Below are 20,799 nucleotides of genomic sequence, written 5' to 3' on the forward strand. Positions count from 1 at the left end.
GGCCACTGTTTCAAGTGGGGGAGGGGGAGAGAGACATGTAGGATGAATGAGTTTTTGATAAAAAAATTGCCCTTTGAAGTACAGCCAGAGAGCAAATCCACAAGATTCCAGGCCGCCCCAATTATTTTGCCACTCCCGCTTGCCTGCACGAGGAGGAAAGTAGCACGAAAACCTAAAATAACTCATGCTTTGCTGAAGGAAGGGCCATAGCTCAGTGGCAGAGCATCTGCTTTGCATGCAGAAGGTCCCAGGTTCAATTCCCAGCATCTCCAAATAGGGCTGGGGGAGACCCATCTGACGCTGCTGCCAATCGGGTAGGGAATACTGAGCTAGATGCACCAGCAGACTTACAAGGTAGATTCCTATGGTGGGGTGTGTGTGTGTGTGTGTGTAAAAACAGTCTTTCACCTCCTGTGACATCTTCCTCTTCTTTACACCCTTCAATTTCCCTCTCTGCCTTGTGAGATACATTTGGATGGCATGTGGCATGGGAAGCACTTTTGCCAGAAATTGGCTGGATCTCTGTCCACATATAATTCTGCCCACAAAATATCAACCCTGCCCATATTGCATAGCTCCACTAATAACAAATGTCACATGAATTGCTTCTGGATCTAATGTGGCCTTGGATGTAGCTCAGTGGGCCTTTTGCTTTGTACTACCCACAATCCATTATGTACCTACCTGAATGAAATAATGCAGGGGTGAAGAATCTGCAACCCAGGGGGCCAAATCTGGCTCTCCAAGTTTCTCTGTCTAGCCCTTGGAACTTCCCCAAGCCATATCTTCCTTGAGTGTTTTTGCCTGGCTGGAATGTGTTCTTAAACTTTGATAAGGATTCCGGCTTCCTTGGATGGAAGAGAGAAAGGAGTGTGTGTGTGTGTGTGTGTGTGTGTGTGTGTGTGTGTGTGTAGAAGCTTGCTTTTGTTTAATATCTGTGTTCTGCTTTTCTATCAATAGGGCTAGTGCTTTTATCGGGGGTACTAAATGATAACAGTACTGGCACATCCCCCCCCCCCCCACATTAAAAGTGTGGCACTTACTTCATGGTGAGTACTGATGCTTTTTTTCTTTTAAAAAAGAGCAGTGAATAAGATAACATTTGCACTTTACATTTAAAGCTCCATGATACCACATTAAATGGTCATGGCTTTCTCCCACCCCCACCCCGCCTTAAGAGTCCTGAGAGTTGTTTGGAGACCCCTCCTCTGCTCCCAGAGCTACAATTTCCAGAGCAATTTAACAGCCAATCCCTCTTCACAGGGAACTCAGAGAACTATGGCTCTGGCAGGGGGAACAGGGGACAACCTAACAACTGCCAGTACCATTAATAAACCACAGCTCCCAGAATCCTTTGAAGGAAGCCATGATTGTTTAAAGTGGCATCATCGTGCTTTAAGCGCAGGGTGTGAACATGGCCTTAAACAAAAAGTAAATAAATCCTACAAATAATTAATACAATCTCAAAAAGTTAACACCTCATTACGAGAGAGAGAGAGAGAGAGATATTCATAGCAATGTTTCCAAAAGGTTCCAGGAACTAAGGAGCATGACATGGCAGGGTGAATCAGCAGCTGGCAGAGAGCTCCTTGCTGAGACAGCACTCTAGTGGTGCTGGCTTTGCCGAGAAAAGATTATCTCTTCCCGGCTTCACCACTCATTTCTTCCTCCTCCCCATCCCCCTTCCTGCTATCTCGTCCTCTCATATCTTTATACAACAGTTGTATAATCACCTATCATTGGGAGCGCAGCGAAGCAAGTTACAACTTCCAACCAGCTCAGGATGGAAGGATTGATGTCAAATCCTGTCTCTGCAGCACCAACTTTGTCAGGGTTGATTCCCAAAGAATGCGCGCGCGCACACACACACACACACACACACACACACTTTCTTCCCTTATCCTTCCCATCCTGAACAGCCAGGATAGCTGTCTTCTGCCTGCACTATCAGAGGCAGCCAGTCACTGAATTCCAGTTGCTGGGAATCACAAGTGGGGAGAGTGCTGCTGCTTGCAGGTATCCCTTTGGGGCATCTGGTTGGCTACCATGAGAACAGGATGCTGGACCAGATGGGTGTTTGGCCTGATCCAGCAGCCAGGCTTTTTTGATGTCCTTATGATTCAGGGTGTAGCTGTTAGCGTTTTCTCTTTCTGGGGCATTCTACCAGCCTCATCATGTGGAAGAATGGGACTATGGATGAAGCAAAGAGCCTCATTCCAGCTTTTGGCATTAGTTCAGCCAAAAGTTGGTCTCATTCCACATTCCACATTAATCTGCATTTTAAAAATAATCCTTAGAAAAATGTGTGTGTAAATACAGGTAACGCGAATCTCACGCTCCTTTAGGCAGCGCTTTACGGACCTGGTTTTGGGAAGGTGACATGAGGGTCTGGGTCCTAGAGCAGGGGTCGGCAACCTGCGACCCCCAAGCGGCCCACATTTAAATGGCCCACGAGCCACCCCTGAACCAAGCCACCCGCTCGGTGAGTCCCCACATGCTGTGCTGAACCGGCACAGCACGGAGCGGGCACTCACTTTCATGGTGCTGGAAATTGTGTCTGCGCATACGCAGATGCTGAAAATCGCATCTGCACAGGCGCTGAAAACTGCATCTGCGCAGATGCCAAAAATCGCATCTGCGCAGATGCGATCTAGCCCACAGAGCGATCTCCGCAGGAGTGAACCAGCCCAGGTGAGGTACACTTTGCTGACCCTTGTCCTAGAGCCTTTGCACCTCCTTCTCAAAGCCCAGTAAGTGAGGCTTCTCACTTACCTCCCACAAGATTCCCAGAGCCCTCCTTGGTGTTAGGGCTGTGTGTTTCCGGGTGTTCCTGGCTTTATGTGATTTTGTGTTTATGTGTGAACTCATGCATGCAAGTTATCTGTACATTCTCTTTCAAGATATGCATTTTTAATATTTATTTTGAGATACTCTGAGCATTGGAACTTTTTGAGGAATGTGAAATATATGTGAAGTATTAGGTTTTGATCTGCTCAGCAGGCGCAGATCATCAGATCAGTTTGCATCAGAATACAGAAGGCTAGATTCCTCAACCATCTTTAGGTGGAACTGGTCCATGTATATTCAACATGGACATCTGGAATAATTTGTGAGTGGTTGGCAGCAGCTATTCTCATAGAACCATAATATCCCCTTGTCTCATCACTTGCAGGTAATTTCTGCTCGCCCTAGGCAAATGACTCTTAAAGCCTGCATGGTTTACCTGGAAAACCTAAGCATTAATTTGTGGGCTCCGGCACTGAACCAGGCTTAACTGGCTCCAGAACTTTGCTGGGTGAGAATTAACATCTCACAAACTAATGATGATCTTGCCCTACTTGACTGTGAATTCACATGCTGTAAATATACCACCCAGTACATTCTGATCCCAAACCAAAAGGATGGTCTCTGGCTCTAGCTACCTGTCTGTGTAGAAAGCCGCAGCACTTTGTTATGGCAGCAAGACCATCCAATGTTGTGGTAAGAAAGGCATAGCCAAGCCACACTGAAGCCAGACCGGTGTGCTGTCATCAGCAACTTGCCAGGTATCCTCCCAGCTGCCATGATCTCAGCCAGCCAGAGCCCAGGAGGTATTGCTAATGATAGCTTTTGTAAAAGTTGCTTTTATTTATAGTAACAGTTTCATTGTGTGGTGTTTGATAGCCCTTTGGGTGGCTTAGGGCTTGAACCACCCTGTCTCCAAAACAGGGAGTTATGGGACGATTAACTCTTTGTTGGGCTTTTAGTGATGTCATGCTGTTATGCATTATGTTTTTGTCTTACAGAGCAGGGCGGGCAGGGGAGGCAAAAACACGAATTACAGAAGGACATAGGAAGCTTCTTTATAGATGGAGTAAGACCATTCATCTATCTAGCTCAGTATTCTGTACACTTACTGGTAGCAGCTCCTTAGGATTTCCAGACACGGTGTCTCTTTCCCAGCCCTACCTGCAAATGACACTGGGGATCAAACCTTCTGCTCTGCCACAGACCTCCTCCAAAAATAACATAAGGTTCCAGACCTCATGGTTCTAAACAAAGGGCTAATATAAATATGAACCAGTCTTATATTGAGTTAAACTAATCAGCTCTAGCTCAGTACTGTCAACACTGTCTGGCAGCAGCTCTGCAGGATTTGGGGCAGGAGTCTCTCCCACCCCTAGCCTTGAGATGCTGTTGGGGATTGAACCTGGGACATTTTGCATGCCTAAGGGCCACATTCCCTTGTGGACAACCACCCAGGGGCCACACGACCTGTGGCAAGCCAGAACAGAAGGCACATGGGGGCCAAGCAGCTAATGCAAATTTTTAACTCTTGTACAATATGTACATTTCTGCACACACAGCTGTCTATCTTCCATCCAGGCATGCCTCCCTCCAGGGGCCACATGATAGTGGTCGGCAGGACCAGAGGCAAAAGTGAGTGGAGCAAGTAATGTGAATTTATGAAGCAGGTGAGGTGCGTGGCTCCAGAGCGGGCATGGCCTATAGACAGTCCCCAAAAGCCAGAGAGATAGGCCTTGATGGACACATTGGCCCCTAGACGTTTCTCTTCTGTTTGGCCTGCCAGCTTTCCCCACCCTTGCATGATGAAGTGTTCCTGCAGGAATAGGATGCTTCCTTTTATGACGTCACACTATTTTCTCATCTGGCTCACTGTCATCTATTCTAACTGGAAGTGGGTGTCTGGGGTGTCCCTGCTGCCCTTTCCAGTGAACTGGAGATGCCAGACATTGAATCTAGCTCCTTCTGCCTGCATATTTCTCTCACTCCTCTAATTTCATCTATTAAAGGAGGACCCTCGTAGCAAAACACAGGCCCCACCTGCATAATACATTTAGAGCAGTATCATACCACTTTAAAGAGTCATGGCTTCCCACTCCCCCCCCCCGCGCCACCCCAAAATAACCCGTAGACCCTTGTAGTTTGTACAGGGTGCTGAGAAATGTTAGGAGACCAGCTATTCTCTCCTCACACAGAGCTACAGTTCCCAGGGTGGTTTAACAATAAACCCCTCTTCCCAGGGAACTCTGTACAGCCACACCAAAAGTCAAAGGTTTTCATATGCCCTGTGCCAAAACTGATCTTGTCCTACATTGGCTGCTTGGTAGATTTCACATGGTATTTTCACAGAGCCAATTCAGAGAGAGGGCAAGAATAATTGCCCTCCCTCTGAATAGGTGCATGGAAATCTTAGTGCTTCTACACTTGATGGGGGGGGGAGGAGATATTCGCTTCCATTCTAATTTTCACCTGCCAAAACAATACATGAATCAGAACACACAGTCATCCTTTGAAAAACAATACATGAATCAGAACACACAGTCATCCTTTGAAATTCCTTCTCTGAATTTTGCAATGCAGTTGTCCAGTCATGTCATGCATTTAAAAAATGCACATGGTAAAGTAAAGTGTGCATTAAAAAAGCATATATTATTGAAAGTAGCAATGTCATATTTGGGGAAATACCATGCAAAAATGTGTATACAGGCGAATGGGAGTTACATTCTGAGGATGGCGCGTAAAGACAGAATCGCACAAAGTCAAAACACATTGGGTTCAATAGTCGGTGGGGCTGCTAATGCCAAAGTCTTTTTTCGTGGACACCCACCCTCTTTCTGCTATCTCCTTTTTTGCCAAGTGTGTAAAGCTGAATTGCGAGTTACGTGTATTCAGTAAAATTCCATACAAAAAAAGGGTATACCAGGAAGAATTCACACTAAAATGCTGATGAAACTATTTTCTTTTTCTTCCTCTATACATAAAAATGTAAGGCTGTCATCATGCTACAGTTGCACTACAGGTGGCCCAAGTGAGCTTTTTAACAGCTGGGGAAGGTGCTCCACAAAGCAGTTTGGCAAACTGCTCTGTAAAGTACTTTCCCCTCCTTCAAAAGGGGTTGCGGTTGTGGGAAACTGTGAGGGGACAGGTTAGGGGTGGGTGAGGTGTATAAGGAGGGGGTTTGGGGGGACAGGCAGTTGGCAAAGGGGCTGGAGGGGAGGTGGGGTTGGCAAGTGGAACAAGCAGGAATCGGAGCTCCTAGGTTTTGTTTTGTTTCTTTAAATCAAAAACTGAATTTCAGATTGGAAAAACGAGAAACTGAAATGGACACATTCACTTCCTCCTACCCTGATGCTGGCCATGCCTTTCCTGAAAAGCACACTATGTGTGTTTATGCAGAGCACTCATGGAGTCATATTGCACTCCCCCCTTCCCGAAGTTTACTGAAATGCATGGTTTCCCTCTGTCACCACCACCACCTCCTGACACCTGTCCCCCACCATTACAATGACATGGATTTTTGCAAGTTAATAACCATGATAGATCTGGGGCTGGAAGTAACTGGATTCCTGCCCCACTCCCCTCCTTAAGTCATACAGCAGCAACCAGCAGAAAAGCTTGGAGGAGAGTCCAGCGGAAGATCCAGCAAAAAGAAAGTAATTTATAGCTCTGCCTGGAGGGACAATTCTGCTCTGCGGACAGAATTCCACTTCTGAAATTCTACTCCCTCAACCACCCTGTCTTGGCCCATCTCCAAGCAGCTCAAACGGGAATGCTCCCAAGTGCTGCAGAAGTAAATAGTGACGCTCAGGGAGAAATAGGCAAAGCTAGGTAGTAGAGAGCATTTACTCTGCATGCAAAAGATCCCAGGTTCAAACCCCAATGACATCTCCAGGTATGCTGGGAGGGACCCACTGCCTGAAACCCTGGAGAACCTTTGCCAGTCAGTGTAGACAGTACTGAGTTGGATGCAGCAATTGTCTGACTTGGTATAAGGCAGCTTCCTACTTAAGTCAACTCTCAATTTCAGAAACATGAGGACTGGAACCTCACTATTCTTAGGGGAAGGGGCTGTATTCCACGATAGAGCATCTGCTTTGCATGCAGAAGCCCCCAGGTTCAATCTCCAATGGCACCTCTAGGTCTGGAAAGACTGCCCCCCATCTGACACTTGGACGGGCACTACCAGTGACAGCTATCAAGAGACTGAGCTAGGCAGACCAATGAGGGGTTGACTTGGTGCAAGGCATATTCCTGGTTTCCATAATCTACGGCACACTTCAGGTAGTGACTACAAATGTTGGAAACTCTGGGAGAAACCTTCCCAGTGGCTTTCTTTTCTAAGAAAGTAAAGCCATATCTCTCATACGACGGCACTTCAAAGCCGAACGACACCTGCTGTTACGGAGGTCCACGCTACCCCTCAGAGCTTCTTGGTAATTTTCTAAGTTAACGTTGGCCAAGAGGCAAGGTGCTTTGGGCAAATGCTGCATGGGGCATCAGAGCAAGGCAAATGGAGCGGGAGGTGGATCTAACTGAGAGGGAATTTCTTTTGCCCAAGAGCAAAAGAGCACGATGCACATCCACCAATATGTGTATGAAATTTTGATTTTCCATCACTCCACCCAAAATTCATAAGCCATGTGCATCTGGCCAATGGCCCATCCAGCCCAGCACCCTGTTCTCACAACTGCCAGCCAGGTGCCCATAGGAAACCAGCAAGCAGGATCTGAGTGCAAGAGCCCTCTCCCCTCCTGTGGTTTCCAGGAACTGGCATTCAGAAGCATTGCTGCATCTAATGGTGGACAGCCATTGTGAACAGCAGCCTTCGATAGCCCCTCTCCTCCGTGAATTTGTCCAGTCCTCTTCTTAAGCCCTCCAAGTTTATGGCCATCACTGCCTCCTGTGGGAGTGAGTTCTACAGCTGTCTTGAATCTTTCAACATTCAGCTTCAACATTCAACTATTAGAACCCAGGAAGCCTCTGAGGCAGAAAGAAAACCGGGCAGTCAAATGAGCCCTTTGGCACCCCAAAGCATCCAGAGTCTCTGGAGCCCAAACTCTGCCGCCACCACCACCCCAGAGCTCCCCCACCTAGCACGTGGGCAATACTCACGTCGTCGTCCTGCACGCTCAGGGGAATATCCAGCATGCACATCTGGAAGGGCTGCACAAGCGCCTTCTGCATATTGAACAAAGGTTTGGCCTCCATCTTCCAGCAGGGTGAGAGACTCTCCTCCTCCTCCTCCTCCTCCTCCTGTCCACCTCCCAGAGTTCTGGCTTTTCTCCAGCCAAAGTCCTCTGGGTCCCTGCAGCTGATACCCTTACTGCCTTGGAAGCATCTTCATCAACGAGATGCTGTGTCTGTAACTGCTGCAAGCGAAGGTTTCCTCTTATTTCCTCTCCTTGGCAAATCAAAGGGGAGTCAGCAGGGAGAGGTTTCCGTGTGCGTGTCCAGGCGCAAAGTCACACACACACACGCACACAGACACACACACAGAGAGAGGGAGAGCCCCCTCTCTGGGCAAAGCGTGTAGGGTGCTCCCCTTTCGTCTCACACCCACTTCCCGGCTGCCCTGCTGTCCCTTCGCTCTGCTACCGCTCAAGCGCCTCCTGCATGCAGCTCCCTGTACTCATCTACATGCCTGGCACTTGCATCGCACCAAGACGTTGCAATGTCTGCCTCCAAAAGCACAACAGGTTTGCCCCCCCCCCCGCCTTCAGTTGGCTGTTGGAAGTCTGCGGCAACAGACCCAGCGGTTTCCCCGCAGTCCTCCGTTGCAGGCAAAAGCAGGAGAGCTGGAAAGGGGGTCGAGGGGAGGGGTGGTCGACGCAGCCACCATCACCCGCGGCCCCCTCCATTCTCCGCAGTGCATCCTTTTATTGTTTTCCAAAGGATCACATCCTTAGATCCCAAGGGCACCATGGTGAGTGGGGAGAGAAGATTGAATAATTCATACCTGTTCAAGGCCAGGGAGATTCCCGAATACGGTGCATTGTCCACGCAAAAAAAAAAAAGGTACGTGTTATTTGCACCCAGTTTTGTAAACACGCACTGCATTTGCAAATGGCACAGATGCCTTCATCATTCGGTCTCAAGCAGGGATGAAGGAACTGATCGCCCTCCAGATGTTGCCAGATTATGGCTAGGGATACATTCAGTTCAGTTTGAATTTTAATGAGAAGCTACAAGGATTCGCAGTTTCTCAAATAATATGCAAACCAAACCAAACCTCAGCAACCCTTCAGAATTCACAGTCTTCCAAATTTTGTAGTGTGGTTTGCCAACCGAATAATGTTTACAAAAATGCCTCAACTTAGGGGGAAGTGACATAGAATTGACTATATTGGTTAAAGTAACATATAAAATGCAGTATATTAAGGCAGCAGTCATCCACCTTTTCAGACCTAGGACCCACTTCTAACCCAAACATGTATTTGGAGACCCATTTATTAATCTTCCACCATATATTTGCATGGTGGCAATGCTCCTGCTGTGCCCAACCTTGGATCAGGCTGTGACTCACTAACGGGTCCCTACACACCAGCTGCATTAGGAGAAATCACTTGCAACATGTTTATTAAGAGAAATTGCACTGAAATGTTGGCAGTTTTAGAAAATAATGAATTCACAAACTGATGCAAAAACGTGGCGATCTCAGCTTAAGATTGCAAAAAGGAGAAGCTGAAATTGACGTATTTGTCCACCTTTAGCTACAACTCCCATCATCCCAGACCATTAACCATGAACATAAGAAAACCGGCCTGGCTGCTGGATCAGGCCAATCATCCAGCATCCTGTTCTTACACTAGCCAACCAGGTGCCCCCAATGAGAAGACTGCAAGCAGAACCTGACTGCAACAGTGTTATCCTATTTGCAATTCTCTACATTTGGTATACAGAGGAGATAGAACGTAAGAAATTCCCTGCCGGATTGGGCCAGAAACTCACAGAGGATAGCATCCTGCCCTCGAAGTGACTAACCAGCAGGAGCCAAGTGCAACAGCACTCTCCCCACTCGCGATTCTCAAGATTCGTACTCGATGTTATCCACTACAGACTCGGCTTTCTAACCACTAGACCACAATAGGCAATTGGCATACCCATTTCCCAGCTGGGAAACTGAGGCTGAGAGAATGACTTGCCCAGTGCATGTTCCAGAACGTAGTTGATCCCCACTACTGATTATGCCTCCCCACAACTTGAAAGCACAATTTGTTTGCTCAGAAGCGATTCCTATTGTGTTTCAGTGGGACTAACTCCCAGGTAAAGTGGTTATATAGGACTTCAGTCTTAATGAGAATGTTGCCGGATTTCCGTCATCAAATGCATTGTTATGATCCACAGGCTGTTTCCTTTCCCTGTTACATACTCTCGTGTCAGAGGGCAGAATCAAAAGGTTTTTAAGCAAGGGGGCTATGGAAACAAACTTGGCCAAAAGCAACAAGGGGCACTTGTTTTGAGGAAATCCCCACCCCTTCTGAATTGTCTAGGGGCCCTAAGCATCCTCCTTCCAAGGTGGGTCAGTGGGAAGGGGATAGAACACAATCTTGTCCAGGAGCCAAGAAGTGCCATTGGCAAATTTGTTTTTCGTTGTCTGACCTGAACGTGCTATAAAAAGATGTAGTTGGGCACAGAATCCACTCAGTCACTATTCTGTTATAACCACTGTTCTGCATGGTAAACAGTTTGGTTAGCAACAAACCTTTTGTATATATTAATGGGCCCAATCCATTCATTGGAGTGGAGACTGGTCCATTAGGACAACTGAGAGAACTGCCCCACCAACCTTAGTCTGCCCTCAGCCAGCCCCTACCTGCCTGGTTTCTTTCTTACAACCAGTCCAGGGGGTGGCCCTGCCTATCAGCTTCCTCCTCCTTAGTGTAAGTGTTGCCCCTTGAACCTCTCAGGAAGAGAGAGGATAGGGAGAAAACTAGAATTAGTTGGCTTTGCCTGCCATTGGCCCTGGTGTTGCCTACTGTTGGGCTCCCTGCCTTCTGCCCTACCTCTCTCGCAACAGGTACCAACCATCACAGACAGCACCTGCTCCTACACCATCCTACACCATCCTGCTTGCACCTTAAGTTCTGTTTCAGATGGTCTCCCAGTGTGCCCATCCCCTAGGTTGGTGTGGTTGGGTGGCCAACAAGGGAATGGTGGTTCCACAGCTACCAGAGGTTCCAGCTGAACCAAGAGATTCAAATGACAAGAGATTCTAAGTAAACATTAGGAAGAGCTTCCTGGTGGCAAGACACTTTCCACAGTGGAACAGACTTTCTCAGAAGGTGGTGGACTCTTCTTCACTGGAGGCTATGAAACAGAGGTTAGGTGTCCCTCTTTCAGGGAGTCTTCAGCTGTGATTCCAGAATTGCATAGGGGCGGTCTTGATGGTCCCTGGGGTCCCTGCAAATTCTACAATCCTATGATTATATGACAATGGGTGAAGTTTTGGATCTCCCACAAAAGTGGGAGACCATTCACACGCTCAACCGTCAGTAGGTTGCTGAGTGATGCGCATTTGTGTGTGAACTGGGCCTTTTTCAAGGGCAGAGGAAGGGGGTGGAGGGTGAGTGGGAAACCACATAGATCTGCTAGTCCACTCCAAATCGTAATCCCCAATGGAATACTGCCATGCTGTCCAGAATATGCATGCAAAATTAATCTGCAATCAAGACCTTACACAATGCTGGCTGGCCTCTTAATAGGTACAGACATCAATTAGCAATGCAAAACAAACAGATAACGAGCATTAAAGAAGGGGGGAAACACATTAGGTTTTTCTCAGGGATCCAGAAGCATGATTAGCACTTGCTGGAGGAGGGGGGCTTTTTACCCACCCCCATCCAAAGCCAACCAGCACCAAAATATCTTACAGACATCAGCGGCGGCGGCTGCTGCTGCTTCAGCTCCAGGAAAGAAAAAAATGCAGACGGCTTTGGGTTTCCCCAGTTCCCCTCCATCCGCCAGGCGAGTACCACGTACTGTCTCCATGGAGACAGCCACATGCAAAGTTGCTGTGCTGATGGAGCACACTACAATGCAGGATACGGCCCCCTTGTGCACAATAAGATCAGTTGTTTTGCAGGTGGTGGTAGGGAATCTCTAGGAGGCTGTAAAGATGCTGATTTGGAGAGCACAGCCAGCAGCTAAATTCCTCATTTAGCACCTCTAATGACTAGGCTTCCAGGCTTTAATGGATTTAATCATTAGATCAGCTATGGTGAATCTCAAGCCTGCCAGGCTTCTGCATTTGGTCCGCAAGGCAGCTTCAGAGAAGCCATGCCACAGCTGCCCTGCACACCATATGCAGTATAGTTTAGCATCAGAGGTGAGATGGGAACAAACTGAAAAAAGAGCCAGTATAGTGTAGTGGTTGCAGAGTTGGACTAAGACATGGGAGAGACCAGGGTTCAAATCTTCCTCCCTTGTCCACAAAGCTCAGTGGGTGCCCTCAGGCCAGTCACTGCCTCTCTCATCCTAACCTACCTCACAGGGTGGTTGTTGTCAAGATGACATGAGGAGAGAACCATTAGACACCATTTTGAATCGAGATGTGAGACTGAACCTTTCAAAACCGCACTGATTTTAACCAACTTTTGTGTGATCGTTCCTGAGATCAAGCCACAGTTTTTCATCTATGTTTGGATACAGTCGGATAGCATTCTGAATCAACTGCGCTGATTTTAACCACTGATCTTTTGATTTCTTAGAACAACTGAGCAAAGTTTAGAAGTCACCTTGGCAATTGCACGGCACATAAATAAACAAACAAATCATATCTCAAAAGGCAAGGGCTGGTCCCACTCTTGCTTATTTCAATCTGATGGATCCTGGGAACTGAAGTTGCTGGGGAGTGCAGCTTGATGGGGGGGGGGACTACAGTTCCCAGGATACTTTGTGGGAAACCGCAGGGTTTAAATGTATGGCAAGCATGCAGCCAAAGCACAATCTCTTTGCATCCTTCCTGATAACACCAGTTCGACTCAGCAGACTTTCACCTGAAGTGTCCCTGAATGCTGAATGTGTTAAGTTTTCATAGCCACTCCCCTCCCCTTTTGCTGGGAAATCCAGAAAGCCTTTGCTAGCAGAACAGCTGATGTTGAGGAATGTCTTTGGCCTCCAGGCGTGGAGAGAGGAATCTCACGTCATCTGTGGCAGGCAGGCAGGCACATACACACAGACATAAAACTGTGCTGTGTGCTGTTAGAGCCACTGGGGGTTGACCCCAAGAGATGTCACTTTGTGCCACTTTTTCCTTCCCCCCCCCCCCATTTAAGCCCCACAAAACCCTGTGCTGTAGGTTAGAGCTTCACATCTGAGTGGGGATTTGAGTCCTTGTCTCCCAAGTCCTTATCTGACATTCTAACCACTACACAGGAGGCACAGGTTACAGCAACAGCTAAGGCGACATTTTTCCACCTTCGCTGCATCAAGCAGTTGGTCCCTTACCTTTCCCACCCCGACCTGGCCACAGTGATCCATGCAACGGTCACCTCCAGGCTTGACTACTGTAATTTGCTCTACGCACGGCTGCCCTTGAAACTGTCCCAGAAACTCCAGCGGGTGCAGGATGCTGCAGCAAGGCTCCTCACGGGGTCTCTGCCTTGGGAGCATATTCACCCAGTGCTTTACCAGTTGCACTGGCTCCTGGTGGAGTATCAGGTCAGGTTTAAGGTGCTGGTTTTTGACTTTTAAAGCCCTTTGTGGCTTAGGGCCCTCGTACTTACGGGACCACCTCTCCTGGTATGCCCCGCAAAGGACCTTAAGGTCCATGAATAATCATAGTTTAGAGGTCCCGGGCCCTAAGGAAGTTAGATTCTCAATGATGGCTCCGACCTGGTGGAATGCTCTGTCCCATGAGACCAGGGCCCTGCAGGATTTAACTTCCTTCCGTAAGGCCTGTAAGGCAGAACTATTCCTCCTGGCTTTCAATTTGAACCTGGCCTGATCTTCTGTTCTCCTTCCTTCCTTCCCCCTCCCCTTTTTGTGAAGATTGCCCGCCTTGGGATCCCACAGCTGGTTCTCCCCTGGTCTCCTCGCTGGCCCAAGTGGGACTAATTTAGCCAGCTAGCCCTGGTGATCATCTAATGTTTATTGGATGGATTTCCCCCCTAAATTTATTTTTGATTCTATTGTTATTTACGCTATATCATATTTTATGCTGGATTTTTTGCTGTTGTTGTTTTGTTTTTTTGTAGCATCAATTGAGTGTTTTAAATTTGTTGTTAGTCACCCTGAGCCCAGTTTCCTGAATCGGGAATGACGGGGTATAAATAAATAAATAAATAAATATTATTATTGTTGTTATTATTATTATTAATAATGATATTAATATTATCACACCACACTGCTCCTCCTCAGCTGAACCATGCAGATTGAGCGGTATTGTCATGGTTCAAGGACACAATCCACCCATGCCAAAAGCACTCAAGGAGGGTGCAGAGAAGGACTGTTGAGGAGTGTGGCCTGGGGAGAGTCCCAAGGACCAAATAGAGAGGCACGGAGGGCCACATCGGGCCACCAGTCCTAAGATTTCCCACCCCTGTCCTAGAGACTCCACTAGGGCCCCAAAGATCTCCATGATGAAGGTGTATACTTTGCACTCAAATGACCCAGGCCAACCCTTTGCAGTCTGAGCCCTATAAAACAAAGTCAAAACAATGCTTGGCAACTTAACAGGTTGCGTCATGAAGTTTATGCTGTGCTTTGCGTATATGATCCGTTTATCTTCAAGAGAGGGTTGTGACTGCATCATAGTCTCAGCCTTAACCTTATTGTGTGAACAAAAGCTTGACGCTGCCATTATTCTGCGACCTTTTGAGAATACTCTGCAACCTCTCCTTAATAGTTTTCCTAAGGTGTTTTTTTATATTGCCACAATGGATTTGGTTTTTTTTTTTTAAAAAAAAGCTTTCTTCTTCCTCCTAATTTTCTCCCTTAAAAAAAATTAAATCAATAAACCCACAGATGTTCTGGTTTATCCATTCTGTCTTGGTTTCATTATGCTGTATAGCTCAAGAGTACCCCTTTGGACAGAAATAGCCCAATGTAAGGAATAGGGTTGTGACGTCAGGAGCATCCCAGACAGTGAGATTTCATGGCCCAAACCTGAGACCTAGGGTGGGCTCTGGTGACGTCATGGATGGAAGCCCCTTGTGATGTAATGGGGTGGCTTTTCAAGATGAAGGTTAACGTGGTGGTGGGTGGGCTATAATTTGCAACCAGCTTCTGCTGGGTGGCATGCACAGTCTTCTTAATTGGTTTTTATTGTTCAAGAAGGCACTCTCACCCACCTAGAGATGCCAACCAGTGGATGGTCCAGTATAAATCCACCATTAATGTGCTATTATTGTGCCAATAACATGTCACAGAAGAATAGATCCACCCAAAAAAACCCCACACCAGTCTAGAGGGGCCAAAACAAATTAGTCAGAATCACGGCTTTTTTTTGAGCTGGAACTCATCGGAACTCAGTTCTGGCACCTCTCAGGTGGGCACCATTGCCATAATCAGAGAACAAGGGAGATGTTTGTGGTGAGTTCTGGCACCTCTTTTCCTAGAAAAATAGCACTGCTCAGAATACTTGCTGATCTACTTCAAATCACTCAGAGATTTATTGCTAGATCTTGATCAGCTTTCTGCCCACAGAGGAGATCCATGTCAAGGTCTCAGCTCATTCACGCTAATTCAGGAGGGAGTTTTAGACAAAAGAACATCTCTCAATCATACCCCTTTTTTGAACAACAAGACTCAACACAAGAGAACTTGTAGGAGGGTGACAGAAGTCACTCGAAAGGCTGATAAAACCTACCGTATTTTTCGCCCTATAGGACGCACTTTTTCCCCTCCAAAAATGAAGGGGAATTCTGGGTGCGTCCTATGGGGCGAATGCAGGCTTTCGTTGAAGCCTGGAGAGCGAGAGGGGTCGGTGCGCACCGACCCCTCTCGCTCTCCAGGCTTCAGGAAGCTATCCCAAGTCTTGCAAGCCCGGCGGGATGTCCCGCGGGCTCGCAAGGCTTGCGGGCAGCAGCCTGCACCCAAAAGCTGGGGACAGCGGGGAGGCGCAGCGCCGCCACCCCGCTATTCCCCGACCTGATCTGGAGGCTGGGGGGGGGGGAAAGCAAGTCTGCTTCTCCCCCCGCCAGCCCCACAAGCTCGGGGGATAGGGGGATGGCGGAGCGCCGCCACCCCGCTATTCCCCGACCTGATCGGGAGGCTGGGGGGGGGAGAAGCAAGCTTGCTTCTCCCCCCCCGCCAGCCCCACAAGCTCGGGGGATAGGGGGATGGCGGAGCGCCGCCACCCCGCTATTCCCCGACCTGATCGGGAGGCTGGGAGGGGGAGAAGCAAGCCTGCTTCTCCCCCCCACCAGCCCCACAAGCTCGGGGGATAGGGGGATGGCAGAGCGCCGCCATCCCGCTATTCCCCGACCTGAACTGGAGGCTGGGGGGGGGGGGAGAAGCAAGCCTGCTTCTCCTCCCGCCAGCCCCACAAGCTCGCGGGAAGCGGGCAAGCTGTCCCTGAAGGCAGAAGAGGGAGACGGAGCGCTCCGTCTCCCTCTTCTAGCTTGGGATAGTTGCGCAAAGCCTCTGCAAGGCAGCACAGTGCGCTGCCCCTCAGAGGCTAGGGAGGCTGTCCCTGAAGGCAGAAGAGGGAGACGGAGCGCTCCGTCTCCCTCTTCTAGCTTGGGGATGGCTGCGCAAACCTGGGGGGGAAATAAAAAATTTTCCCTTGATTTCCCCCCAAAAAAACTAGGTGCGTCCTATGGGCCGGTGCGTCCTATAGGGCGAAAAATACGGTAACCAGCCTTAGGGTAAAATAAATGGAGAACTGAAGGATGACTAGCCATCCCCTTCCCTCCTCTTCCCCACTGTCAACGCTGAGAACTGTAAACTCTTGGTGGGCTAAGAGCTGGAGCTGTGCTAGCAGCCAACACCTAAAACAGAATAGAGGTTTTGAAGGCTTCCGACACCAGACCTATGTAAGAAGCGGAATGGATCCAATCCTGCCCTAGCCAATCAGCCATTCTTGCTGTCTGTGCTAAGCTTCCCGCCATAATCCCCTCCGCCCTTGCTGGGCACTTGATGAGACTGTGCACCATTGTGCTGAGGACAGGGGTCTCCTCCCCCAAGTTCCTACCCCAACATCTGATAGAAAAGCATTTAAGGGTTTTTCTGAGTAGCAGAGCTGGAAGCTCTTTCCATGGTTCAACAGAAATTACCTTCCCCATTTTTTATTTGCAGGGGGTGGGTGGGCAGATGTTCACATAACTGTTTGGGACAATCCACAGAAGGATCAAGCTGGATTTAAGCAGTATGGGGATTCAAACCCAGAGTCTCAAATCCAAGGTAGAGAAGCATCCCCCAAAATGCTGCCCCTCAGATACATGGAGACCAGAGCTGCCATAAGTTATGCTAACTGGGGCTGATGGGATTATAGCCCCAGACACCCTGAAGACAGCATTTCAGGGAAATGATGACATAGAGCAACCAAACACACACTCACACCCATCTCCCAGCTGCCCATCTGACCTTCTTTCTGCCTTGGTAGCTCCTCAGGAACATCACGGAAACTGAAGTCTCCTCTCCCTTCATGAAACGCCTCCAAAAAGACCCTTTTCTTGAACATGCCTGCCTCTTTGGTGGGGTAGCCCTGGCCCTGGATATTTTCCATCCTCGAGGAAGCTCGCTCACATTCTTCATGCCTCGCTCCTTCCAAAACAATGAGTAACACCACCTCCCCACCGCGGCACTCACACTCCCTGACGGACATGGCCTCACCTGGATGAAGCATGCTTAATATGTCCCTCCCCGTGACCGGGAACGTGGAGTCAGGCAAGGGAGGAGCTAAGGAACTAGGCAACCTGACTGTTTATCACAACAACATAACCCTCCAGCTAAAAGCTCCAGAAGCGTTAAATGCAAGAGGTACATGTTTAAAAGTGCAGGGGGAAGGCGGGCAGGGACCTTACTTCTTCACATGGCACAGAGTTAATATATGGATTTTTTTCCCCACGAGAGGCAGTGATGACCACCAAGGAGGATTTGATAAATTTACAGAGGAGGACAAGGCTGTCAGTGGCTGCTAGCCATGGTGGCTGTTCCATCCAGTGGCAGAGGAAAGGGGGTGCGGTGGGGCTGGTCCAACCTGGGTGTCATCCCTGAGGGGGGGTGACATTTGGCGTGCCACCTGCCTGAGACTCCCAAGCCTCCCTCGACGTCCGAGTCCCGAGCTGTCAAAATGAAGGGGGAAGGCCGCTGGGAAAGCGGCGCAGCTCCCCATCTTCCCTCGACGGATCGTTTTGACAGCTCGGGAGTTGGAAGAGGCTTGGGAGTCGCAGGCAGGTGGCGCGCCAGATGTCCGCCATCGGCAGATCGCTCTGCCCCCCCCATGGGTGGCTCGCACCGCCCCCCCCCAGCTGCAGGCCACGCGTGCCACTCCGTACACCTGACACTATCCTGTGCCTGGGAGGGCACCCTCCACACTCCGTGCCCCTCGGGAGCGTGTATCGCCCCTCTCGGTAGCACGCCCCGCCCCCTCAGGAGTGCGCCCGCCCTGGGCAGCGCAGGCATATGATCCGCCGCTGGTTTTATCTACCTCCACACCGTGCCTCTGAATACCAGCTGCTGTGAATCACAAGTAGAGAGAGTTGTTGTCAGGATCAGGTCCTGCCTGCAAGATTCCCATTGGGGCATCTGGGCCACCACTGAGAACAGGATGCTGGACTAGATGGGCCACTGGCCTCATCCAGCAGGGCTCTTCTTATGTTGTTAATATTCAAAGAGGGACAGAGATGTGTGTGAACGTATGGATGTGTGTGAGGCTGGAGAATGGCCACATTCAAACCATGCATTAAACCACTGCAATAGCACCAACTAATTCTGTAAGCTGTACGTAATATATCTATGGGTGCTGAGAGTGGTTGGGAGACTCCCCTATTCCCCTCCCAGAACTAGAATTCCAAAACGGTTTAACAATCAATTCCTCTTCCAAGGGAACTCTTGAGAATCACAGCTCTGTGAGGGGAATAGGAGCCATGGCTGTTTAAAGTGGTATCTGTGGTGTATTATCTGCTACCTGGTGGGGAGGGGGATTGTTGCAAATAGCTATACAGTATAAGGAAACCACTCAACCTCCATTTCCTCAACTTTGAGGAAGGCAGCCTCTCTCCCTACTGCTTCCATAAGGCCTCCTTCCAATCCCAACTCAAGTTGGCTGTCCCACAGGGAGGGAAATGAAAGCAGAGGGAAGTTCATTTCAAGGGTATATACATCCCTTCCATGTCCCCGGGCTGGCCTGAATTTCTACACACCATTTCACTTACAAGGAAGGAAAGTGAGGGGTGGGTGTTCAGGATGAAAGTGGGTCAGGATCCCCAGAGAGCTTTCCGTTGCTTTGATGGACACATGCCAGGCGGTGGAAAGGCCCTCGACTGACCTCCCTGTTAATGGGTCGGCATCAACTACGCTTTGCCTGAGACTGGGCCCCTTTCTGGAGCTCTGCCCGGATTCCTGGAGTAAAACTCAAGGTGCTAGAGGCTCAGAACTATGGAGAGAGGAAATTCAGCTGCTCAGAGATGGAAAAGGGCAGGAGATATTCCAGGCCTGGTTGTTGCTGGAGAGAAAAGATGGCTGGTTTTTAAAGGGTCTGAATCCCAGAGGTATAGTGATCGACAACAGCCCCTCAAGACGAATCCAAGGCTGTGCACACATTGCACATTTAAAGCACATCCCTAGCCCAAATAATATTGGGAATTGCAGTTTGTCAGCGTCTTCCTACATTCCTCTGTGCTAGTGTCTCAAACTGGAAAGCATTGTTGCTGCCTCATTGACTTGTGAGAAAAAGGAGGGCCTACCTGCATTCAGGCAGGGGACAGTCCTAACCTGGTCTGTAGATGTTGGAAGTATGGCTGTTATTGTGGCACTGGGACCTTCAGCGTGCAAAGCAAATGCTATTACCACTGAGTATACCACATTAAATTATTTGAAACCAAGAAACTGTATTGTGTGGGCAACTATTATTAATTAATTGGGAGGAATTTCACACGCCCAGTGGGTGCACAACACTGCTTCATGGTTTAGCACCAATCAAGTGTTTGTGCTTCCATTTTGGAGTCAAAGGGGCAATGTCGTGTTGAATCCCCAGCCAACCAACCATACAGGCAGCTTTTGTGAGCACATTCAGGCCTCATTCAAGGGGGCAAACGGGAGTTCAGATCGCAATACCCAAAGCCCCCAGGTCCTTCTGCCAGGTTTGTCATGTCAGTGCTGTGAAGAAGGCGGAATGCATTTGCCGAACTTAAAAAAAAAAGCCCACTATATTGCCATGGCAACTAGGACAGGCTTTGAGGCCTGCTCGGAATTCCAGGCTCTGCCCCTGCAAAAATAGGTCCCTGGAGGCGATGCCAGAGCCTCTTTTCAGACAGAACACCCTGCCATTACTAGTGCTGTGACCACAGCCCCAGGGCAATGTGGGATATGGCCCCATGGCATATCTTTACAGATAATATACACGGGACATAGATGAAACGGCTGGAATATGAATTATTATTTTTTAAAAATATAAACCGAAGGCGAGGCCCAGAATGCAACAGCTATTCCTGTACCACCGAGACATGAGCTTGTGAGAACAATGCCTAAACCAGACATGAGTAACCTATGGACCTCCAGAGGTTGCTCAACTACAGCTCACACCAGCCCCAGCAAACATGGCCAAGGGTCAGGGATGATGAGAGTTGTAGTCCAGCAACATCTGGAGGGCCACCTGCCAGTGGTGGGCAGAGCCAGAGGCAAACAAGGGAGAGAGCCATGAATTTAATTTGTATGGCAGGCTAGTTCCTATACATACTTACACACCCCTCTTGATACTTCTCCCAGGCAAGCAAGAGGCATAATTAAAGTCCAAATGTTCCCCCAGGGCCAAAAAGATAACCAACCGATAAGCTGAGGTCTCTTGGCTACTCCAGCCTCTCTCTCTTCCTTTGTTGTTACGTTCAGAGTTTAGATTGCAAGCGACTTCTC

The 20,799-nt window shown here is 48.8% G+C and overlaps 1 protein-coding gene across 3 annotated transcripts in view; it reads right to left on the minus strand.

The window, feature by feature from the left end:
• Positions 1–20,799, minus strand: part of RALGDS (ral guanine nucleotide dissociation stimulator) — a 93,305-nt gene that overhangs the window by 60,926 nt on the left and 11,580 nt on the right. The window contains exon 1 of one of the 3 annotated variants that reach the window (XM_082207816.1): positions 17,311–17,897. The exons of 1 other annotated variant lie outside the window; for it this stretch is intronic. In XM_082207816.1, the coding sequence (XP_082063942.1) occupies positions 17,311–17,481 (171 nt within the window). In that variant the 5' untranslated portion in view covers positions 17,482–17,897. Of the gene's footprint in view, positions 1–7,896; positions 8,318–17,310; positions 17,898–20,799 lie in introns of those variants that run through there. One more of the 3 variants, XM_082207818.1, reaches the window with a different exon arrangement.

The sequence above is a fragment of the Podarcis vaucheri genome (genome assembly GCF_965113315.1).
Source record: "Podarcis vaucheri genome assembly, chromosome: Z".
Lineage (NCBI taxonomy): Eukaryota > Metazoa > Chordata > Lepidosauria > Squamata > Lacertidae > Podarcis > Podarcis vaucheri.